The following is a 26,538-nucleotide window of genomic DNA, read 5'->3' on the forward strand; positions in this document are numbered from 1 at the left end:
AACTACCTGTAGAAATCTGGTAACATTCAAAAATCATAAAATTATTCAAAACATCGATAATCATTACATTCGGTTACAGTTCTAGTATATTTACTCGTATTTAATCATAGATTCTTTGGATACGTATATATTTATACTCATATTTATAATATATACTTGTTATGTATAATAATAATTATGTATAATATATTATCTATAATAAAAATTTTGATAAGTTTAATTGACAGAAAAAATAAACAGGACGCAAACGAATTATAATATTTTTACTAAAAAAGCTTTTTTTAACGTACTAAATTAGTCATCAATTATTATAGGAATTTTATAATAATTAATTTCAGATTTCTTTTAGATACGCAAATTCCCTGATCGAAAATTCCGAGTAATTATTTAGAAGTAACTGAACGCTCGAGAAACCGAGTTTGATTTCGCGTTCCAAGTATATGTACGCGAATGTCTGGAAAATAAACGATTATCTTCGACGATAATACAGTTGACCTTGTCATTAAACCTAAACATACACAGATATTCGTATATCGACGATGTCCGATCTCTGTTTCGCGTAGTTCGTTATTTCCGCTTGTGCGTCATAAAAACGGATAATGAGCGCAAACGAATTACTGAACTCTTGATCAAGTTTATCACACATCAGCTAACGATTTTCTAATCATTAATTCAAGTTGTACGATTGTTTTGTCGATTGGTTCATGAGGGATTCCTTGCGCATCAATCGGGAAATCCTCATGACGTAGTCAAAGCAAATTAATCTCGTAAACGAATAATTTTTTTATTTCAAAACTCTTTTTGACCCCTATTGATATTACTATCCAAGAAAACATGTCTATATCAAACATCAAATATTATATTTACATATCATATTGATGAAAAATTTATTAGAATTTACTAAAAATATGAAATTTTGAAGAATTAATTTCTATAATAATACAATTTTTTTTTCAATTCCAGATTTATCGAATATAAATTCTTGTAAAAGATAAATATTGATAAAAATTCAAATCTTATCTACAAGTTTTCATATTTTACCTATCGTAATTTATCTACAGATACAATTTTATAAAAAATTAACTTATTTAATAATAAATGTTTTATATAGATTACGATAATAATTTTAATAGAGATTCAGTGATAATTTTCGAAATCTTAAAAATTAGATAATGGAATCGAAAAACTTTTAACAAATTTATTTTCAAGCTTCACTTTTCTCAAATAATACCTTGATGTTAAGATACGTGACACAAAGGAAATAATTTATCCGCGAATGAATCAAGATCGAATCGAGTTTGACGGATCAAGATAGAATGTCGATATTACGGAATAGGATTGTATGATGAATGCAAATGCAAAACCCACGGGAAACCTACACGAGCGTTGCTAATGACTCACCTTCCGCAGTATTTAATCAGACAAAATTTGGTGCCGGCCAGGAAAACCCAACTGTTGGACTTACATGCTTTAACTGTGGTATCAGCAATGTAGTCTTTACTATACTTACATATGACGGACAATGACGTAATCCGTGTATATACACACCGTGGGTAGCGAAGGATTATTAATCATCTATTATTTAAAACTGCATTGTTACTGGAGTTTTTCTTGTATTCACGTAGCACTTTACATTACATTTATTACTATTATTTAAAATGTATTGTAATATTTTCTGATCAGATATATTACAATGAAAATTTATATTTACATTTTTTATACTATTATAAATTATAATATTTGCTAAAGTTCTTTATTATTGTATAAATTTAATTATTTATATATAACTTAATTTTTATTATTGAATTAAATATTGAATTTATTATTAAATTTACCAATTGATTAAGTTAATTTTTCTATTATAATTAATTGTCTTTTTTCTCTGATATGTTTAAAAATGATTCAATAATACATACTAAATGCAAGTATAAAAGATAAACATATATTTAATCGTTATAATTTTTTAATTCCCTGTAATTATTACGAACAAATGCATATTGTCAGGATTCAATTCTAACAATAATTAATATTATATCAGCTATAATATAATTCTATTTTGCTAATTAATGATATCACTGCCATACAACACATATCCTGTCATTCAACATACTTTATTATACTAATTTTAAGTATACTAAAATTTCCAGTGATTTGTTTAAATTGTAAGAATTATTTTGCGTTTACTTTGCATTATAACACATATACAACACGCTTGACTGGTACATGAAATCATTGATGTAGCACATGATGTCGAGGTCGAAGTCAGTCTTCATTTTTTGATATTATTGTTTGTTACTTCCTTTTTCTTATTTTTACGTTTTCCATGATATTGCGTCATGAAAGTACGAAGCTTGTTTAATGTTTATTTAATGATTTGATCATTCGCTATCTCTACGATATTATCATACATGCATTCCGCATATTTTACAATCGTCTGATGCATTCGACATTGATTAATAAAATATTACATTGATTAAGAAAATATTGAAACCTAATTTTAATTGTCTGGTATGCCTTGGTAATAATAATTCGCGTGTTAAATAAAAAAAGATACAAACGATTACACGAATAAAATAAATCCAGATGATTCTTTCGAATATTTTATTTTATAGATAGAATACACAACAGTACATATAGACGTATCATTGAAATTCGGTCTCGATTAAAAACATTAGATGAATTATTTAAATAAGTAAAACGTTCTCTTTAATAAACGAGTTCGAGACTATTGACTTTTATATCGATTTTTTATTGCACAATTAATAATCAACATAAAATTATATAATATAATCATCGATTCGAAAGTCATAGAAAAATACGCAAAATTCTTTCGTCGCTAAAACTTATCCCATGTCTACTAATACTGGCATTAATTCTTTCGCGAATAAATCATATAAAAAATCATACCTCTCTCAAAATAAACTACTAGAATTTTAACATTCATGACATAAATTCTATGTTTTATTGACGGAAAAATGGTAAAATCACATCCACATCCCACATCAAGATGCTGTCAGATATGATAATATTGTTCCATAATATTATTATTGTATTAAATATAATACTATTATTGTCATCTCTTTTGTCCATTTGAAAATATATCTTCTTCTACGTAAAGCGATCTATCATTCGAAAATTGTCGCCTAATATACACCGAATATACAGATAATCGCTACGTTAGCGTAATCGCAACTCTTGATTAATACATTGCGAAAAATTGACTTTTATAGCCTTTGCAGCTTGTCGATGCATTTATACAGCACGATATCGATAACAGTCGATAAGAACTAATCGCTCATATACTAAGAAGTAATTAGACACACTCCAATTGGCGTCATACGTCAATTATTTAAACTGAGAACAGCATCTATATTTTTATGCATATCGTAACGAATAATATTCCAGAATATCCTAATATATATCCTAATAGCATTATGTTCTCTTTTACGTCAATGCCCATAATATTTCATTGTCGATGACGTAAAAATTAAAAAGTATCGAGACGATATAAAATAAATATTTTTAAATATAAATATAAATCTTTAAATATAAATTCTTCCTATCAATTAAAGAAAAAGGGAACTTGTTTTTATAAGATAATATATATAATTTATATACAATGAGTGATATATATATTAACATTTCAATTAATATTTTTTAAAGTGTCTCTCGCAGTAGACTCTTCCGAAATAAGAAATATTTCTAAGACGGATATATAGTATTTTATATCTGTGAAGAATCTCTTAAAACATATTTAAAAAGATATGTTTAACGCACGATTCACATGCGCTTATTACGAAGAATTTCCACGAGATAATATCTGTATTTCCCAATTGAATCGTTATCCGCGTGTTATGTGCGCCATTATAAAAGAACAAATTATTATTTGCATGATTAAATAGAAAAATAACAAGCGCCGCTGCATCGAGATAGCTTGATTGTCAATATTTGACTAACAAGAAAATCACTAATATTCCAACATTTAAAGTAAATAAAAATTTAAATGTGGAAAATTGTGTGTTTAGTTTCCAGAAAATGAAAAAATGTGAAAAAAGAATAAAAAGAACTCTTCTAATAACTTCAATTTTAGGCACGCACAACTTGTGTTTCAAAATGCAAATGTTCTTTTCGATCTTAAATGTATCTTCACTATCTTGCCGTGTAATATGTATCATTATTGAACGATTCGAAAATTTATTCTTAAAATAACTCCTCTTTTTCATTTTTAAGGCAGACCTTGTATGAAGAGACAAGAAAATTTATTCCTGTCCTGTTATATATTCTCTAATAAATAACTTAATTAAGAAGTTTTTCAAAAAAAGTTTTACATAAATTTGTACGCGAAATTATATGTAAAATTTGAGAAATTTTGTAATCTATTCAGAAAACAATCGTGCAAAGAATATTTTATCAAATTTAAAGGCCCGACAATATTTGATTTTTTGTTTATTGATTTGATATGTAAACCGGAAATTTTTATTATATTTACACATTTAAAATATAAAGGGTGGATGATGAAATGTCAAAGTGTATTCCCAAAAGAGAAAAAAATCACAGACGTCGGCAATAAAATGCGACGAGATAAAAATAAAATATGAATTAATAAAACGAGATGAAACGAGTTCTTTATCGCTAAGATTTTTTGTACACTAAATTAATTAAGTAAAAGAAAAACACATGCATACATATTATCAATCATAGTTTCTGTTAATCTGTGCTACTTAACAATAAGACTCGGGTGTAAATGAAATGAGATCATACATGGCTTTAACAAATCTTGAAAGTCATAGATGAAATTATTGTTCCTCGTTATTGTATCTTTAAAATTGATGTAAACTCTCATATAAAAATTTTATATTAATTCATTCGCACATTATTGAATAAAAAAATGCTTGCGACAAATAATTCTAATACAAATAATGACGTGCAAATTTGCTATACTATAGCTATTTGAATATAATATAAAAAAATAAAAGAAAAAATATATTTACACGTTTAAAAATGTGTTTTCTCGATTCGATAATTTTCTATACATAATCCTTTGTTCCCGTCCTCGAGTTTCAGATAAATTCATCGTTTATTACTTACGGTAATGGCGATTGCATCGCCGTTTCTTGCGTTTTAGGACAAGAATCGTTGTTATTATCGATACACTCGTTCTGTTTGTTCTCTAGCTCAGTATTATGAGCGAGAGCATAGTTATTTAAATATTCTACTATCTGCATATGTCCGAAAGTCTCGGCTTCGTCGACTGGTTGTTTGCCCCATCTAAAAATATGATGTACGTATATGTTTCTAAATTCAGACTCGCGATTTAAAAAACGAGAGCTTTGCCAAAACAAGATCGTGGAATTCTTAGTTATATTAGATGCTAATCATTAATTTAAAAATATTAAAATATATGCATAAGATTAAAAAGATATATAAAAAATTATATAATACATAAGAAATGTATAAATTAATTTTTGTAAAAATTAACTGAAAGATAATGTCAAATATTTAAAAAGTTGCGTACATAATAAAAAGTAGGCGCACAGGAAAGATTGAAATTCCAAAATATTGACTTCGAATGTGTTAAATAATTCATGAAAAGCAGCAGTAATATTTAGAAACTGAGAAGTATAATTTTGTTATTCAATAAAAAGTAAAAAGTATTCAAAATGATTCAAAATCTCAATGGACCAATCATCCATAATAATCGTGAAGGTATGTTGTAAGTATGCCAGCGTACAGAAGATCGTTAAAATAATCATTATGACACTTGATCTTGAAGCAAATCGTGTGATGCTTACCTGTCCTTGGGATTGTGTGGGACTCCGCACTGCTCGATCAGAAACTCGACGCAATCCAGGTGACCTTCGCTGGCGGCCAAGTGCAACGCGGTTCTACCATCGTAATCCGACAGAGTCATGTCCATCCCACTTAATCGATGCCTGAAATTACAAAGAGATTCGATTGTGATAATCAAAATACCATTTTATCACTATTCGTAAGAATGATATATAATAAATATAATACATATATATAATTATTTATATAAAACAATAAAATCAATGAAACTTCTTGCTGTTTTAAATAATAAACTATTATAAATTTCTCACATAACTGTTTCTCTATTCAAAGCTACCTTTCTCTTACAAGATGTTTTCCCACAATTTTAGGTAGGATTTAATCAAATATTTTTCAAGTTTTAATTCTGTCACAAGCAATATTGTTAACAAAAATACGAAGATATATAATATTGTCTCTACATATTAAATTTTGCTTCTGCATATAAATTCTGTCGAATGTAGAAGCATTGTGTGATGAAAAAAAGAACCAAACAGCCACGCATTTCCGCGCGCGTTTATTTTTATTAAACAGGTTCTAAAAGAATATGCTACCTTCTCATCGCTGTGACATCACCACTGGCAGCGCTAAACAGAAGATTAACGATCGAGAGACCTTTCGTTTCATATTTGTGCCGTCTAGGATCCTTCTTGTTCGTTGCATGCTTCAAGTTATCATATCTGCGATCAATCGCACAATAAATAAACTAAAATAATCGATGCAAAAAGAAGATGAAGAATAGTCAGATTTCGATTTTGTATAATGTTTACGATGACGTAGACTAAATAAAGCTGAGATCAATACTCAAAAAAATATTCCATAATAATTGAAATATTAGAGATACGCTTAAAATTGTGTCAAGTATCTAACATAACATTATTTTATTAAAGCTTTAAGATACTTTCTTAATTTGTTGTCATCTTCTTATATCATTCTTTAGTAAGATGAACTTAATTTATGACTGATCGTTACCTGTGAAAGTTAAATTCGTTCACGAGCTCTTCGCAGAATTGTACACCGCGACAAGAATTGCCAAGTGGATCCAAAGGTGGAGACCACGTGCATATTCCCATAACATTTGGAATTACCAACAAAAGGCTTCCCGACACACCGGATTTCGCTGGTATGCCAACCTAGAATAAATTATATGCTTCAATTTAATGTTATGTATTCTATTGAATACTTAATATGTCTATAAAATAAATTGGTAATATTTACATATATGAAGCAAACATAATATGACAAATTTTTGTATTAAATTATAATAATTATTAAAAATATAATTGTTAATACAATATTTACAAAAGTCTTTTAACTTATGGAATGACTTTCAGCCATTGATATAAAGAATATCCGATACCGGATGTAGTTTTGTTTAAAAGAACTTACTTTGAATGCGAATTGTCCGCTATAATCATACATGCCGCAGCTGTGCATAAGACTCAATACGTCACGCACGCTTTCCGGTTTTAAGACTTTTTCTTCAGTGATAGGACATATGCCACCGTTTGCTAGCGTGGCCGCTATCACTGCCATCGTCTCGCAATTAGCTTCCATGGCGCAACACTTATAATAAAGATAAAATTAAAATAAAATTTATTAATTCGTCTATAAGATAGAAATAGACTGATAATATTATCAACGCTGCATCCTTGCATCGTTATCGAAATGAAAGATTAGATTTACTTCTATTGTCCACAATAAGTAAAGTAAATATTGTGATGGTATTGCATATTAAATATATAATGAAGTGTAGCATATAAAAAATTAATAATAAAGAAAGACTTGCGTTTATTCTGAAAAAAATTTTGATCACAATGTTTGATCTATTAAATAAACATGAGACAGAGAGAAAAATATTTTAAAAAATCATGATTTCTATGTTTTTAATAATCAAAGAAATATTTCGTATATTTAATATATTTCACTTTTAAATCTTTTCTTTATGATTTTATATAAAAAACAAATATTTACCTGGAAATAGTAATCCATAATTTCGCGCAAATTCGTCTTATCTGGATAACAGTTGTATTCTCTCATGTAAAATCCTAAAGCGTAATTTCGATCGGCCGCTTCTCGTTCGGATAAGAAAACGGCGTTGTTAAAGCCAAGATTCTCCTCACCGGCTAATCTTTTGAAATAATTCATTGTAAAGTCGAATTTTTCTGCCAGGCCCATTTCCGGTTTGACTAATGTTTTCAAGAGCGAACAAACCAGTATCGCTCCGGCATTAATCATTGGATTGTGTGGCTTCTCTAAAAAGATATTTATTAACAGAATTTAACCACATATAATTAAAACTCATAAAAAATTAGTCTTTAAAGTGTTATTTTTTGCATTTATGTTTGCAAATACTTATATTTTATTAACGTACATCTTTAATTAATTAATTAATTGTTTTATTATACTTTATATTTTAATTGATCAAATTATACAATGTCAATTAATTAATCCCAGATTCTATCAAGTAATACTCACTATTATGATCGAGCACCAGCTCGTTGAAATTTCTACCGGATGGCTCCTGGCCAATATATTGATGTACCACTTCCGGACTCAATCTGTCCAAGGCTATTGCATAGGTTAAAGGTTTGCTACAACTTTGAAGAGTGAACGGAATCGAAGTGTCACCGATACTGAATCGCTGGCCATCGATAGTGCACACAGAGACGCCCCAGTATTCCGGATTCATTCTAGCTAATTGCGGTATATAGGAAGCGACTTTGCCCTCGGTGTTTGTCTTGCATTTCCAATAAAAATCCTCTATGTGTTTTGTGAAACCCGCCCAATCGGGAATTATGAATTGGTGCCTGAATGCCCGCGAGATCAGTATGATATTGGGGTTTATAATTCTGGGAACAGAGAGCAATGCAATTAAAAATGTATTTCAAACTTTATAAATCTTAGACTTTAAAAAACAATATATTATATTTAATTATAATTATTGAAAATTATTTAGAAGGAAAAATTATTAAGAAAAAAATTGTTAAGAAAAAAAATATATATATATTCAAGAGAGAGAATTATATATTAAAATTTTGAAAATAAAATTTTGAATATTATAATTGTATATAAATGTTTCTTGTATTTTTTACTTACTTTAAATATATATTATCTATAATACTTGAGATCATATAAACTCACCTTCTAAATTGTTCTCTATCTAATTTCTGCGTTTCGTGGGAAATATTTTCATGACCTGCCTTTGCATGTTCCTTTTTCAGATTTTCCGAAAGTTCCTGCAAGCGAGGATCACTTTTCCGCAAGCCAGTTGTCCTTAAAGCCTTGAATGCATATATAGATGTCAATTTTTATTCTTTTTCAATTATTTTACAAACATATTAGAATATTATGTATATCAATTTTGTTGTACATACAGCTAAAAATTTTCCCATCGACACGAGGCCAGTCTCTTCGTTTTTAAACATGTCGAACAAAGCATCTTCAGCATTTGTTGCTTGATCTTGATCTCGAGTACTGTAAAATTAATATACAACTATTAAAAGAAGATGAATAGTGCATTAACGTCGTCGTTGCTGTAGAAACAAATCTAATATTTCTACAACTATTGTGTATTTTTCTATATATACTTTAAACATAAATAATAATATATATGATAATAATAATAAGATAATAATAAAATATAATAATAATAATATATGATGAATCAGAAATAATCAGAATATATAATAATATATAATGAATACTATATTATCTCGCTAAATATTCTAAATAATAAATTATTCTACCATTTAACAGTCATAAAAACAATATTTAATATCTCATTTATCATTTGCAAGCCATTACTAAATATAAATATAAATATAAATATAAAATTTATTTATGTTATCAAATATAAATATAAAATTCTCACCATGCATTTTTGAAGCAAATGTTATAAGCAAAATGATAAATTCGATAATTTCAAGAAACAATGAACAGAAAAGTTAAATGTGCCACCATAATTATTATCAATGATATATTTGACATACATTATAAATAATATATATGAAAAATTATTAATATAATAGCATTAAGTACTATGCTGTTAATCATAATGAGCAATTCATATCACACCATGCATTAATGCAGTGCATAGTACTCACTACATATAGTGGCTGTCATGAATGAAACTGTATTTGCTGTAACGAGAAGCAAGATAAACGATTTTGCATTAGTAATGATAATAATAATAATTATTAATGCGGCTGTTATACCTAAGGAAGCGCGCCAACATCCTACTGGACTGATCATTTTTCTTCTCTAACCAAATCGAACACGCAACTTTTGATTTGATCACATAATCTTTCGAAACTTTAGCCAACTGAAGATTAAAGTTCTTTTTGGAATCGCAACTAATCGCCTCGATATAAGGCATGTCGGTATACTTTCGTTAATCAACACAATAATATTTATAATCCCCACAAGTATTAATTGAGATTATTATATTAATTGTATATATTGTGTTAAATAAATTTGAATAAATTTTATATTAATTGTAAATATTGTGTTAAATAAAATTGAATTAATTTTAATATATAATATTAGTCTTTTGTGTTTTCTCTAATGTAAATTTATTAGATCTATGACAAAATATTTAGCCTGATTAATTAAATTCGAAATTATTTATTCACTTTTCGCACAATTTTATAGAAATATTTTATATTAAAATACACTTTGATCACAAGATATAATTAGAGATCACTAGTTTATATAATGCGTAATCCAGAAAATTTTCACAATACAGTATAGCATACAACAGAAAATATCTTACAGTCATGGAGATTGTAAGATCGTGACAACGTTTATCAGCTGTGAGGAGAATTACTGGGATTCTTATATATTATCCGGAGAGAAAACAAGTTTTCCACCTTTACTTTTCCACCCCTTACGATGACGGCAAAATATATCTTAAAATAGTGTCATCATTTATGTCAGATTAGTGCATGTGACATCTTGCAAGCGAAGAACATGTGCAATTTGCGATGACGAACAATCATAATAAACCCGAAGAGAAAATAAGTTTTTCATCTTTACTTTTCCGCCCCCCATGATGATGACAAAATATATCTTAAAATAGTATCGTCACTTGTATTAGATTAGTGCATATGACATCTTGCAAGCGAAGAGTACGTAATTTGCGTTCGATGACGAACAATCGTAACAAACAGAAATAAGTAAATAATTACTTGATGTATTAGAGCCGATTAGAGCTAGAATAGAGAAGCTTCATGTGGGGGAAAGAGGAATAAAACAAAGGTCAGTTAGTTGATAAGAAGAATATTTATACGAGTTTGGACTTTAGATACACAGTTTAACTAAAACTATATAATAAATAAAAAAACACAAATATATATAGTAAAATATTTAGCAAAAATAATAAACTGTAAATTAACTGTAAAAACAGATATTATTTAAAAAATATTTATATTTTTCTATTTATTTCTATTACTTTTCCTATTTTACTTTTTGATTTTTAACAAAAATACTTCTAAATCATTTAATAAATAAAAATATTTAATGTGTAAAATAAAAATATTTAACATTTAATAAATATTCTAGCAAAGTTTTATAACACACTGTTAAATTGTTTCGAAGTAAAAATAAATAACGATATTAGAAATTCTTAAAAATGAATTAATCTTACCGAAAAGATCTTAGAAATCACTAATTGTGCCAATGATTATTGAATTCAAAATCAGTTGTTCTGATTTTGCAAATTTCGGGTAAAAAGATATGAGCATATAATCACTACAAAAAATTTAATATTTCAGCATTCGGTCTTACAATATTTTGTGATCTCACAAACTCTTTCAGCTTTAGTATAACGACAGATAAAATCACGATCTAAGAGAACGTACTTAAATAAGAACCAATAAAAATGCTTGATCTAACAATTGTGATGGGTCAATAGATCGCACTGGTTCTATATTGCATCGATAAATTTATTGCACGATGATCATTATGCCTCTCTTGCAGAAAATAAATCCTATACGTATATTAATATCGTTTGCAACATGTTATCCATTTGTCCATGTTTGAATTATATTTTAACATTATATTATGTTTGTGAATTTTAATATTATATTATGTTTGTGTGGCGATTAAGCAGGCAAAATCGATACTTGCGCGAGTTACACGTATCGAATATTGATATCGGAAATATAATTCGTAAAAAGATTCACATTACTCTCTGATAAAAAAATGTTATCTTATATATCTTTTATTTAATTCCTTATAAGAATTAAATTAGCAATGTGGTATACATAAGAATATATTTCTTTACCGTGTCTGAGAATGTTCTAATTCCACTGTTGTTCCGAAAGCAGCGTCCAGATATTTTGCATTTCCAAATCTGGTGGATGCTGGTACACGCCTCTGCAAAATCGTGAATATCGTCTAATAATAATTAAGAAAGGAAAACATGACGACTGATTTTAATCGCGCAAAATTTAGAGATTTATATCTGAACTAAATTGTACGATTTTGTTTATATTTTTTTATCGTATAAGCTTAGACTTAAAACATACGTGTAATTATTCGTACGCTAAAATATGTGTGATTTTGTGACAGTTTTCTTTTGTAAAAAACCTACACAACAGATGAATTAAACATTTTCGAAATGTTCATATAGAAAGGGACCGGTTGCCAGGCAGCTTTGTATTGATCTTTTAATGAATCAATGTCTAATATTCTAAGAGGGAAGCTTGCCACGTGCACTCTAATTCGGATCACTGAGATTGCATATACGCACATATAAACGTAATGAAAATTGAAAGGCCGTCCAATCGAAGAATATGACTAATGAAAAATTACTCTCCTACGCTGCTCGTGCCTCGTTATATAATCATTTGAGCGATCAGAAAGCTTATTGTTTTATTGTAGAAATATTTAATTGTAAAAAAATAAGATTCAAACATTTTTTAACAATTTTGATAAATCAATAAAATTATTGGTAAATCAATAAAAGAATAAATTTCGAAGAGAGAAATAAATTCACTAATGCACAAAAGATTTGAAGAAATCGCGGAAAGTCTTTCTTGCTTCATAATGACATTAAAATATGTATAACATTGAGTGTATGTAACATTGAGTATATGTAAAAACACATATATACGCACAAACAGAAAATTTTTTTTACACATATATATATTTATGAATACTGATTTTAATAGATAAAATAAAAATCATACAAAAAAGTATAATTATTTTTAAAATATGTATATTTTTAAAAATATATGTAATTTTTTAAATTATATATAAAAAAAATATTTTATATTTTATATGGTATTAATATATTTTTCAAAATATGAATAATGGACATTATTGTAATATACATACAAATTATATCATTCACGATAATTATTAGATTTATGTATCGCGTACTGCTAACTGCAATAATCTATTTTAAGTATCTCATTGGCACAACAGACGCAAAGTAAACGTATGAAGTACGACGTATTTTTGTCATCGATATAGGCCATTATCACCACCCACGTGGTTGTAATAGACAAAAGATTAGATCTTTTGAATGATTTTCTTTTAATGATTTACATTACATATAATTTAATTATTATAAGTGTTAATTTAATTAATAAATCGGTTATATTTTATAAACATTAATATTGAATTTTGGAAGGATATATTTCTCACATTATTACACAATATAATTGGAAATATGTTGATATATTTAATATCTTCCTTGCTAAAAGTGTTCGTATGATTGTCATCAATTTTCCCAAATATCCATCATTTAACGATTCGCTTTCAAATTTATTTCTGCTTTTCCTGCAATATATTTTTACCTTGCTAGTAGAATGCAGTCTTCTAAACCTATTTGCTCCGATTCTCATGATCTTCAGCATTCTCGTTCCCTGCATCATCACCCTTTAAAAGCAAAATCTTCTCTTTAATCGCTTTGTAACTTTACTCGACACGCTGCTACACAAAAAATGTTCGAATAATTCGAAAGTCGTAAATAAATCGTAAAAAAGGATCTTTAAACACCTCTCTCTGATGACCCAAATTTTCTGATCGATGTCGCACTAAACAAAACTGCTGTGAATTCACACTCTGAATCGTGAAATATTTATTCGCACCTACATTAATTCATATTGCGTACACAATATTTCTGAATGAGTCCTTTAATGAGATCTTGCGTCAACTGACAATGCCATTTAATGCGAATTTATCACTTGTGCAATCTTACGTCAATGACAACGCGAAAGATGACCCTCGACGTCCCGGTGATCAGCGTCTACTGCATCGAGGGTTGTGCGGATGCCCGCGGGGAAGGTAGAAAAAAACCGGCCGGTGGGACATGCGCACGAATTAGAGGGATGGTATAGAATATTCACTATAGCTGATCTTCAATATGTCACGAGTTCGCCGGGTCGATTCATAATTCATATGGAATATCTCGCGAAAATAAGAATCCCGAAACGATTTTTGAGCGTTATTTCAGCAAAATTCTGCATAAAATAATCTTGGCATTTCGTAAATGTCATATATACGTCAAACTTATTTATATTTATAATGCTATACGTTACGAAGATAAAAAATACATGAAAATTTAATATATAATTTAATAGATAAAAAAATAAAATATAAAATATATAAAAATTTAAATAAATTAAAATATAATTTAATATATAAAAAAAATAATGTGTCTTTATTATATATGCACATATGTGTGTGTAATATCTAGAAACAGATTAGATATATAGAATAAAAAAATTATATATATGAATTATTACAAATATAAGGACTCGATAAATAATAATGAACACTTATTGTTTATTGTCTTACAATCGTTACACGATAATACATTGTAGAATATAAGTCTAAATAATGTAATCATCATATTAATAATCACATCCTCCACTTCAGTATAATTGAACAATTGTTATTAACAAATTATCATCATAAATTCTTATCATTTAAAACTGTAAGATAATGTGTATTGCAATATGTAAAGTCATTTTAATAAAATGATCGAATGCACCGATATAATTCGCTTTGCAATCGATAAAATAATAACTGTTCTGTGTGTAAAACTATTCCACTACGAAATTGTATTTGTATGTAAGTAATATTACAAGTAATGTACAAGTAATATTACATGTATATAATAAAAGATTTAAAAATATGTACAACTAAAAAACTATCTAAGATTCTTATAACTAATCAGAGAACAAAGTAATTCATTACATTATGTTTCATTCGATCTCTATCGAACAAGTTTCAGAATTAATGCTAAGTTGTACATATATTCAGAACAGGTGTGTGAGGCAGTTTTAAAGTTGACACATGTCTCTTACATGTATATCGATATTTAACGCTTTGGTTTTCGCTCTTATTTAAAATTCATGACGCGCTTATAGACACGAGTCATTCTCTCTTTCATAGAGTAAAATATATAAACAATAAAAAAAGATTGTAATTAATATATGTGTAAAAAACACATTTTATATACACAATTCATTTTCTCCATTAATTAAATTATAAACTGCTTAAACAGTTTTTATTTTTATCACTTATATTTTTTATAACATCGCGAGCAGCAAAAATGAGTTAGAACTTTATTTAAAAAATGTGTATTGTTGCAAAAGATTAAAACTTAATTAAAATTCCAAAAATTCATGACGCGCTTATAGACACGAGTCATTCTCTCTTTCATAAAGTAAAATATATAAACAATAAAAAAGATTGTAATTAATATATGTGTAAAAAATACATTTTATATACACAATTCATTTTCTCCATTAATTAAATTATAAACTGCTTAAATAAAATAAATTGCAGTGACATTCAAAACGAATTAATTCAGGTTCGTCGCAACTCCAATTTTCTTACAATGTACATAAATCATCGTAATTTCACAGTTTCCAATTTTTTATTGCAAAATATTACTTAGACATTTGCGGCATATTACACATAATTATTGCCATTATTCGGTTATTATTATTAATATGCAAATACAACTGTATTGCATTAATTTTTATCCGCTAATATTCAGATAAATTGCGAGATATGTAGCAAATGGAAGACTATAGTTTAATTATATATGTGCTTAAACATACGCTCAATAATAATTGTCCGAATACACACAATTATATATGTGCAAGTTACATAGAAATTGTAAAAAGTCGAGATTCGAAAATATCGTAACTTTTTAAAAAGGCCAGTATCTTCTAATTGCTATAAAGTCAAAAATAGTATAAACCGCTGATGGTACTTGTAGTAGAAAGAATTATAAATGAAGTTGATTGTCTTGTTTGTACAGCATTGTCGAAAATACATTTGATGAATGATTACAATCTGTATTTACAGACTATGCGATGCTTTTTTTGATTTTACACGAATAAAAGAATCCTTAACTCTATGATATAAATAGGATGAGAATGGAAAGTTCTTATGAAAGTTACTGACAATGAGAAAAAAGATGAAAGAAACGCATAAAAATCTTAACATTATTAGAACTTTGTGCGATCTGTGTTTGAGATCCTCAGATCTTAAGTACATTAATTTCACATACGCCGATCAGATGAATTTATCCTGAGAGTGAAAGAACAATTCTTCACTATGTATGTCGTGTATACACTTTAAAAATCGTATAAATATGTTCAATTTATATATTAAAAAATCTCTATACATCGAATCAATTTAACAACTGTCTTCAACCATTAACTTACATCGTTTTCAATACAGTCTCATCGTGTCACATCGATTGTATGAATTTACGATCGATATGATCAAAAATTAAATCGGCAAATTGTATAGTGACGTAAGCAGATATTTATTAAAATAATGCTGCTAAATGATTTGAATAAGAGAGAGGAGAATCGGAAAGAGAGAAAAAAAGAGAGCGCTAGTTGTGACTTTTCAAGTCTTAAGTAAAATTACGTCTCTTGTAGACGTCATTTTTTTGCAGTATAATGCGATGCAACGTTAGTAGAGATCTATCGCATCGATCTGCATCAAGTAAAGCTCTGAAATGGACAAACTCGCGATGCTTGCCCGTTTTTTTATTATTAATTATTTTTTATTGTTAAGCAATACCACTCGCAATCTCACGAGTAATAATTATCGAAATAATAGTAATACAGATATTTAAAATTATTACAATTACTTTTGAAAATATTAACAGTAGAGAAAAAGAATTATAATTAATGCACGTTATAAAATTGCAGTTTCTTCAAATCTTACATTCGCTATATTTTCTTTTCGCTGAATCGAACGCGTCGCGTGCGCGACTAGCGCTATCAAAAATAGTATCCTTTTCATTAAGATATCCCTATGAGACGACGTTATCACGCATTTCTTATCTCTACAATCTATTACATCATTTGTTGATTAAATAGAATTGGTTAAATAGTAAAAGGTTCTATAAGGCCTGTTCTATCTATTATCTCGTCTCCAATACGAGACGTACAATTGACATCGCTCGACACGATGTCATCAGATTACCGTGTCCTGATAAGCGGGCGGTCCGCTGAGGACAAACTGTCGTTGGCTCTGCCTGACGATGTCGGTGCGGTTCGGCACTTGCGGCGTCGCCCTGACGCCGTGATAATTACTGTAGCTAGACCTAGCGCTGGCCGGCCGATTGCTGTAGAGCTCCTCCAGGTCCTCGCCGTTCAGACTCTGCGTGCTGGTCTGTTGGAACGTGGGATTGCTCTGGCCTTGCCACTGCATCGTGCTTAGTTCGCCGGAGGTCGGCTGCCAATTGTCGGTGAGGTTTCGCGTCGAGCTGGTGATCGCGTGCTGCTGATCCCAGTCGCCTCCGGGCGGGCTCTGGCCAGGCGGGAAGCCGGACGATGCGTTCGAGTAATTGTTGGAGGAGTCCTGGTTCGACGGCGGTGGCGGCGGCCACAGGGCCGGCGACGACACCGCCATGTTGACCGCTTCCGGTTGCCAGTTCCGGTCGACGGGAACGTTACGTTCGCGGTCCCAGCCGCCGATCGTGATCCGGTCGTAGTTGAGCGCCCGGTCACCCTGCGACAGCGTGCTCACGTTCTGATTCGTCAGGGTGCCGATGCAGGCACCCGGACCCGTGTTGGCGTACAGGTTCTCCTGGTGGTCCATGATGCGGTTCACCGGGTTCTTGCGTCGGGACTGGCGCACCGAGCTGCGTCGCGTGCTGGAGCGTCGCGTGCCGTCCCTCGAGATGACGGAACGTCGCTTCACCCGACGCGGCGTCATCGGCTTCGGCGACACGCTGCTGTCGTCCTGGACCGGCGGCTCCGGCTGGGAGTACTCGATGCTGTACAGCGGCCGCGGCTGCTTCTTCTTTCGCTTAGTTCGTACTGTCGGAGAAACAGAGAGAGAGAGAAAGGCGGTCAGAGATTCTGTGACGCGCGACGACTTTTCCTACGTTTATTCGTCATTGCCAATCAAATGATAATAATGTTAAAAATAATAAAAGCGAAATCAGTTATACGGTGTGTAATTTCTTGATGAATGCTGTCAAGATTTCTAAAAAATAAGATTGTTATTTAATTTAAAAATTTGTCCTTTAGGTCTCTTGTTTATTTTATCTTAGAATATTTTGAAAATAATAACTTTTAGTCTATGAATTTTGTAAATGCATTTGCATTTTCTAAAAAAAATTGCAGTTTATTATATCCGTAATCTTTTAGACTGAAATATATTAAATAATAATCTGTAATATAAATAATTTTTGTAAAAAATAGTATTTGTGAAATATTGCGAGTTCATATAAAATAAAAAGTAAACGTTCAGTTAAAACCACAGATTTAAAACGATGACTAAGAAATATAAAGAAAAAGATTCCCCAGAAACCGCAGTAGTAGGAAATTGTTAGAACAGGAAAAGAAAAGAGTGAAGGGTTAATAAATAAAAAAGCAAGCAAATAGTATTGCATATTTATTGTTCCCAATTAACTGCACCAAAGTAAATAATGCGATACAGTAGATAAATACAAAATTAATAATAACGGTCTTAAAAAAAGAAAAAACGATAAATATGCTTTACAAACTTCAGATGCTCAATAGAGACTGTATGTCCAAAATATATTATAAATCTGAAGTGACAAAGAAACCTTGTGTCATTTTTCTTTATTCCATTTAAAAAAAGAAGTCGTTTAAAATCGTCTAAAGCGCCACTGTAGAGAAAAATAATCATATTCCATATTTAATAGAGAAATTTTTCTTTCTATCTCTCATTTCTAATATTTTTGTTAAGTACTGTATAAAAATAAATATATACATTATTATACACATTTAGCATAATTTTCATCTCTACTATTATGCTCTATAGACAAGATATTGTATTATATATGTGTAACTACCTCTCTCTCAAAAATAAAAATTGTATTATATACAATATATATAAATATAAATATATATATATATATATATATATATATGCATATATATGTATGTAAATAATGTGCGTCTACACACATTATTTAAAAAAAAATACTCAACTTGTAAATATAATTACTATTTTCTTTTTTAATGTATATAAAATATAAGCAGTGTGTTAGCTACATCTTTTTTTTTCTCTTAGAGCAGTCTTTTTTGTATAATTCGTATAGTAATTACATGCTATTTTCTGATTTACACAAAGAATTAATATAATTTAGTAAATACAAATTTTTTCGGATGTCACTTCAGATTTCGTATCAAATTATTATAATGTACGTAAAAAATCAATCACTTATATGAGAAATGTCAAAGTGTCAGTGAACAGAAATTATTTTAAACACATGTTTGCCAAAAGAGATATCTGAAATTTTACATTCCTCTGTAAGAGACATTCCGTCTTAAAAATATTCCCATATATAGTGAATAATTTACGTGACTTAAGCTATACATTTAAATCATTTAAATACATTGCGATCCATTCTACAAAGATGACTACGAAGATTTTAAGGAATCGAAAATACTTCACACACTCTGTTAAATTGAAAATACAAAAAGGCCACAACTACCATGCACTACTAACAAAAAGAGAGCGATAGTACGTTTCATCGATTTTTTTCATCTTTTGCGAAAATGAGACAATTGCAGCTAACTAGTAGTGGCTAACTAATGGTTGTAATTAACCGTGTAATTGAAATTAAAACGCAATGTTTTAACATATATTTATAAATACTTATCAAGTATAACTGTTATCATTGAATATTATAACTTAGCATATTTTTATATTTAAACTAAAGATCAATCATTTTAGGACAAATCGTATTATATGTTTCTCCTGATATTTTTTTACGTAATAAAATATTTATTGAAAATCGATTTTGCGCGAAATATGAATTTATTGTAATTAGAAAATTTTATTGTCATAAAAAACAACAAAATTTGCAAGACAAAGAAATATTTTTTTTATAATTTGGATGTAAAAATAAACAGATAACAACAAAATTGTACATAGTTGAAAAGCTTTATGTTTACACATATATACATGTGTATTTCAACTGCTTTAGACTTGCCAAAAGTGAAAAAAAATCGATAAATCATATATTATGCTCTCATTTATATCCATTTAACTATCCTATAATAAAAACTGTTCATAATACCGGGTCAAACTCAAAACTGAACTCTAAAATAAGCTAATTAAAAGCAGTCGAATTTTTTTATAGAGTATCAATATTTGAAATCCTTATCCATATTTATATCTGGTGTACAGCAAAGTTGTATAGAAATGAATTATTTTTGACACACATAGAGAAAAGCTAGAAAAAAATATTACTGCAAAACACGATGTGGTTTCCGTCAATTTCAATTTTTTCGTACAAATTTAAAAACTGATATTAGATAAAGCTAAAGTAAATGAATCTTCACATTTGATTAAAACATTCTAGTCATTTTGCTTTATCACAAATACGTTGCTGTACGTTGTGTACAGTGAAACTCTCGATGCATACAAATTTCAATGTATCTCTAATCAATTTTTTTCATATATTGTAGAGCGATAAGTATTCCGCTCTTAAACAACTTATATATCACAGTACATACATCAAGACGTATTCATTAATCTATTCTTTTATAGCAATACATGTAAACCATTTATAAAATAAATAATTCATAGTTATCATTCGTATTCTCTTCTGTAACTTTTCTGTACAATAAGCGACTTTTAGCCTCTCTTAAACCATTAATCTTACTCCTATAATTAAAATGGTGATCATGATAATTAGTCCAATGTTAATTTTATTGTATGTGTCATCACAGCATTGATTTATTCATATTATTCATATGTGCATGTATCAGATTAATTATTCATATGTGTATGTATCAGAAAGTGTAAAAGGAGTAAATGATAAATTTGTGAATATATATATGAATTATCCTATTGTATATAAATAAGCAACATTTACGAATTAGTAGATAAGTCACACTGCACTGATTGTTCATATGAACGAGCAAATGCTACTGAACACACACAGTTCGACATCAGTCAGTTATTTCGATGCAAAATACGAAGAACACCGTTAATGAATTACACAATAATATGCAAGAAGTACTCATGGTATGAGTACTTTTCTACTGATCGAAGATCGCCGAAAGGTAGGGCGTCTATGCTACTGGGATTAATTATACTAATTGTTCTATCTATTTGGCAAGTATAGGAATTATAATGTTACACGTACCGCACGTGGACGTCGTATACGCGGCAGTATAGAAGTTCGTATAAGCTAATTTTCGTAATTCTTCTCGCTAAGAGAGCAATAGACCGGTAGGGAACTTTTAGGGCAATTTTATCTGCCGATCGTGTGCGGAGAGAAGTGTCATCGACACACGAGTGTTTCGGAAACCAGTAATCGGGTGCAAAAGAAAAAAAACGCGGCGGAGATCTCGTTGTTCAAAAGTTACTCGCGTACAGAGACAAGGGTCGGCTATCTCGTTTCGACGACCCGTCGTGCTCGCTCGATGCTTGCTGCTGATCAACGGCCAATCTCGGATCGGAGTAAAACGACCTCAGAGGCTGATCGCGCACGTGATCGATGAAGACTCGTCGTGGTTTGGCGGGATTCCTGCCTTGCTTCGTCGCGGTCGAACGACACTTGATACGCGCGACCGGGCTGTATCTGGCCAGGTGCGGATAGTACAATTTGTTTTTCTGATACCTCAATTTAGCGACGCTGTCCAGCGAGTCGTACTCGTCGTACACGGGCGACACGGGCCGCTGCAAGTGATCCAATGGATTCGTATAGTCGACCGAACAGTCTAGGTTCTGAAAATCGCGACTCGACGAGCGACTGCTGTTACTACGGATCGTGTCGTTCCTGAGACTGACGGTGTTGCTTTTGCCGCGCGCGGAACCCAGCAGCTTCTCGCCACCGTGTTTCGGAAAGCTCGATTCGCGATAGGCAGATTGGTGAGAGCTAGTCGTGCCGATCGGATAATTATTTTCAGCGAAATTTTTGTGGGAATATGCGGGTGGTGGAAGAGCCGAGTAGCTAACGTACATAGGATGCAACGGCGTGTGGCCTGCCAACCCAAAGTCATCACCTCCAACAAAGTCAACTGAAATATCATCCAAGAATCCATCGCATTAGACGAGGTCGACTGATGACAGGCGAGAGAATAAGTATTGCGTTAATGATCGGTCGAAGAAGCGAATACGCGGCGTGTATAACGTCGAAAATATCATTATGACTGATCTTCTTCCATAATATTTTACGAAGAAGAAATATCTTAAAGTTCATAGATGTAATATTTGGTCCTATTACATGGCATAGTCTGCTTAATATATTTTAAATAATTATTTTTGCCTTTAATTATACTCATAAATATCTTTGCTGCAGAGAAATATCACTACTACATTAAGACATAATACCATTCTTAGATATTAAAAAAAAAAACAATATATAATACCATTCATGCTAAGATAAAGAAATGCTATTTGAGCAATATCATATAATAACAATAATGTCAATAATATAATAGATACGAATCACAAATTGCAAGATGCAAAAAGTTTTATAATGCTACATGTTAAAACATAATAGTACACTCTGTAGCTTCATGATCGTACTATGAAAAATTATTTATTCGTGCCAAAAGATAGACAAATATATATTGCGTGCAATTAATGAACATGATTAAGCGGACTTACCAAAATGGAGGATCAAATCCACCAATGAAATCAACTGTAACCGATAACCCTCTTTTCAAGCAATAATAAATAATCGCGTGTACTTACACATAATTAGTGATCAAAGATAATTTATCAAAGATAATTTCATATTACTAATTAAAATATTTTAAAGAATGTGCTGCTATTATATGTACTATTGTGCAATTAAAATAGAAATATATCCGCTCTCTGTACATTTATATATATATGTATATTCAACATATAATACACACTAACAAAAGTACGTAAAAGAAGTAACTTAATAATAAATAATAATAATATAGCTTTTGCTTTTCAAAATGTATTCAATTCGTAAAAATGAGAGAAAATTGTGAAGAAAGAGATAGGTAATATCATTTATAACCTTTATAACTTTCCACTATTAAAATATTTAAATTTACAATAATCATAAATAATATAAATAAATATCACGATGATCAATATCAGACAACTTGTTAGTTTGATTTTTCTAAAGATGGAATGAAATAGTTAATGCCTACATTTTTTCTGTTTCCAAATGTGCTGTTCAAATATAATAACCACTTCCTCCTCTCAGTTACTTATCATAAACCACAAGTATGACAGATTACTAATTTTTACATAAGGAAATATTACATACATATTCTTTAAAATGTGAAAGCAAAAATTTGTTCTAATTAAAACTTTAAATATAAATCTTTTAGATATGCCTGATTTTATAATTAGAAATTTTAATTAGAAACAGAAACCATTAACTTTTTTTAAATTAACTTAATATGTAATTACTAAATATATACTTACAGCTATCATCTTCTTCAAGGAACACTTTACTAAGACAGATTCCACCAACAATCGCCATAAACTGAAACATGTAAAATGTCTAAATTTTAGAAAACAATAATAATATATATAATCTATACATCTATCTATCATGCACATATTATGATTACATAGCATTGCATTATGATGATTACTTCTCTACTTACACCTAAAATACATTGTGTTGCAGCATGTAAAATTTCTATCACTTCATAATCCAGCACACAATCTGTTACATTAGTGGGACGTGCAGGTCTAAAGAGCTCTGGTTCCGTAACATCGTAAACAGCTTTGCAACCAGGCCCATTTACGTGCCACCAAGAAAAACTACCAGTACCTAGATTGAGGATATCACTATCCTGAAAGATAATATTACATCCATAATATTTATATAACAATCCATGTTATTGCATAAATATCTATGATAATCTTTAGTGCATTGCATTCAGATGCAATATATTGAAATGGTATGTAATTACATTCTCTACTTACTTTATCCAGTATCCCTACACTGAGGTAGAAGCATATTATAAATATGTTCCATCCTAGCCATAATATATTCCATATACAATACTGAAACACAGAATTAAAATAATTTAAAAATATACATATATGTGTGTGTGTATGTGTGTCATTAATACAAATACAAAAGTGTTTTTCTAGTTGTTTGATTACATATGAATCTTTATGTAAAGAAATACAATTTATCCTCTTTTCTTCATATACTGCAATATTTTGCTAGAATTAATTATATGTACTAAAAATAATTGGATTTTATACATACTGATATGATATATTTTGGTCTATATTGAAAGGCCCCGAAGAATCCTAGAATTACGAAGATGATATTGAAGAAGTTGGCCAGTATCGGGGTCCACATAAACCCCAGAAAGTCGAAGACTTGACGTTCTATAGTGGTAATCTATAAGTAATAAAGAAAATATAAAATAATAAATTAAATGCAAAATGTATATATTAAATATGTTCAACTGCAACATAGACTAAGACTTTTATGGAACAATGATCTCTTAATCTACATTTCAGTTAAACGTACCTAATATATTAATAAACATGCAACATGGAATGTAATACAAAGTAATATAATCAGCGACAGCATACATCTCAATTTCTGCTGATTCTCTTGTGCGCGTTCTTAATCTACATCAATTGTCTTATGTTCTAAATACTCAGTTAATTACTCTGAGTCATAGCATTTATGATAGCACTACATGTACATGAGCAACATGTAGCAACCATGTACATGATAAAGTATCTGAAGCTTACATCATAAATTTCATCGTATATATATATATGAAAGTTTATTTTATTGCTGTGTAGGGTCAATAAAATTTTAAACACATTTCTATACAAGTTCTATACAATCATAAAAATAAAATCATAGATGTTTATTATTAATTAATATAAAATAATTAAGAAACAAGGAGTAAATATGCATCAATTAATATTCGAAAAACAAAATATACATAGAAAATGCAGACATACGATACACAAACAAATATTACTTATCGAGTATTTATTACTTTCTTTATATTTCTTTTATAAAATATATTAATAAAATCTTATTAAAATTCCTTAATAAATTAATTTTCTATATATTTAGTTTAACTATTTATTTCTAAAATAGAGAATCATTAATTATTTAATTATTGAAAGGTGGATTATTATTTCTAATACTCCAACCATCGCAATGAGAAAAAAGATTCGCTCTATTCTTCTTCCTCATATATTTGTTTTCTTTCACTTCTAGTGTAAAAAGTAAGCTAATCATTGCACGTGAGAATAAAAAACATAATTAAATCCAACGAGTGGTATAAAAAATTATGATATAAACAAAACTTTCTTTTATATAAAAATATTCCAAGATAAATCTCTTCTTTTATATATATTTATTTTCTTACACTTCTAGTGCAAAAAGTAAACTAACCATTGCACGTAAAAATAAAAAACATAATTAAATCCAACGAGTGGTATAATAAAATTATGATATAAACAAAACTTTCTTTTATATAAAAATATTCCAAGACCGACCAGGTTTAAAACTACACGATAATTCACAAATTCGAATAAGTGATAAGAAAAACGTAGTAATGGTATTTTTCCATTTTTCCATAGACGCTAGCACAGTGTAATTAACGAGAGTATCATCGCGTTCGCGGAATTTGCAAGAAAAAGAGATGACATAAGTCAAAATATATGTGTACATTTGTGTCATTGTATACTATATTTATATAAACATATATACGTATGCAAATTAGACAGGAATACACAGCCTAGCCGAACCGCGAGCTGGCATTTCCGCGTATCCGGATTAACGACGCATGTACGCTCACCAGTTGTAGGCTGCATATCGTCAATAGAAAGTGTCTTCTGCTGCAAATTCCCATATCATTTGGCCGCGCTCCGCTCAACGAGCGATCTCACGAGGGACGATCACGATGACGAGGACGACAAGGACGACGACGAGGCTGAAGATACTCGCGCGAGCCGCATCACACTTCACCACCTTGGCACCTTCCGATGCGCCATCGCCATCTTTCGCTCCGCTGCGTGTCGCTCTCACGCGGACACTTGTTCCTCCCGTCCTACCACGCGAGTCACTGTCCGCCTGCTTCGCAAGTTGCAACTGCTGCTATAGCTGCTCTAATGACGCGCACGCACTACGCATTCACCGTGCTCAGGCAACCGCGACACGCACACGCGTTTCCCGTCACGGTGGGCGAACGATCGCCACCATCGCCAGACTCGCACTAATCTAACCTAACCTCCCTTCCCCTCCCCCGC

General features: G+C 30.1%; 2 protein-coding genes across 8 annotated transcripts; both read right to left on the reverse strand.

Moving 5' to 3' along the window:
* Positions 1-1,973: 1,973 nt before the first annotated feature.
* On the reverse strand, positions 1,974-14,079 carry Gls (glutaminase). 3 transcript variants are annotated; one of them, XM_083101973.1, is made up of 13 exons: positions 14,039-14,079; positions 13,635-13,716; positions 12,116-12,207; positions 9,936-9,971; positions 9,207-9,306; positions 8,974-9,113; positions 8,308-8,681; positions 7,804-8,084; positions 7,219-7,395; positions 6,802-6,962; positions 6,384-6,509; positions 5,793-5,933; positions 1,974-5,268 (listed from the first exon to the last, which is right to left on the reverse strand). In XM_083101973.1, exons 2-13 carry the CDS (start codon positions 13,710-13,712, stop codon positions 5,085-5,087), a joined length of 1,890 nt encoding a protein of 629 aa, XP_082958099.1. In that variant the 5' UTR covers positions 13,713-13,716; positions 14,039-14,079; the 3' UTR covers positions 1,974-5,084. The 3 variants fall into 3 exon arrangements, with proteins under 3 accessions (XP_082958099.1, XP_082958098.1, XP_082958100.1); XM_083101972.1 differs by having other exon boundaries at positions 13,837-14,079; XM_083101974.1 differs by lacking the exon at positions 9,936-9,971 and having other exon boundaries at positions 13,837-14,079.
* A 526-nt stretch (positions 14,080-14,605) lies between these two features.
* On the reverse strand, positions 14,606-26,520 carry Nkain (sodium/potassium-transporting ATPase subunit beta-1-interacting protein). Of its 5 annotated transcripts, none has more exons than XM_083101495.1 (7): positions 26,088-26,517; positions 24,521-24,658; positions 24,229-24,309; positions 23,904-24,095; positions 23,719-23,779; positions 22,918-22,951; positions 18,003-18,137 (listed from the first exon to the last, which is right to left on the reverse strand). In XM_083101495.1, the coding sequence occupies exons 1-7, from the start codon at positions 26,139-26,141 to the stop codon at positions 18,128-18,130; spliced, it is 570 nt and encodes a 189-aa protein (XP_082957621.1). In that variant the 5' UTR covers positions 26,142-26,517; the 3' UTR covers positions 18,003-18,127. The 5 variants fall into 5 exon arrangements, with proteins under 5 accessions (XP_082957618.1, XP_082957621.1, XP_082957620.1 ...); XM_083101494.1 differs by lacking the exon at positions 22,918-22,951 and adding an exon at positions 22,268-22,325 and having other exon boundaries at positions 18,004-18,137; XM_083101496.1 differs by lacking the exon at positions 18,003-18,137 and adding an exon at positions 22,191-22,325.
* Between the last annotated feature and the right edge of the window lie 18 nt (positions 26,521-26,538).

Source organism: Camponotus vicinus, unplaced genomic scaffold (assembly GCF_025532165.1).
Source record: "Camponotus vicinus isolate PSW18456_S1 unplaced genomic scaffold, iyCamVici1.0 SCAF_6, whole genome shotgun sequence".
Classification (NCBI taxonomy): Eukaryota; Metazoa; Arthropoda; class Insecta; order Hymenoptera; family Formicidae; genus Camponotus; species Camponotus vicinus.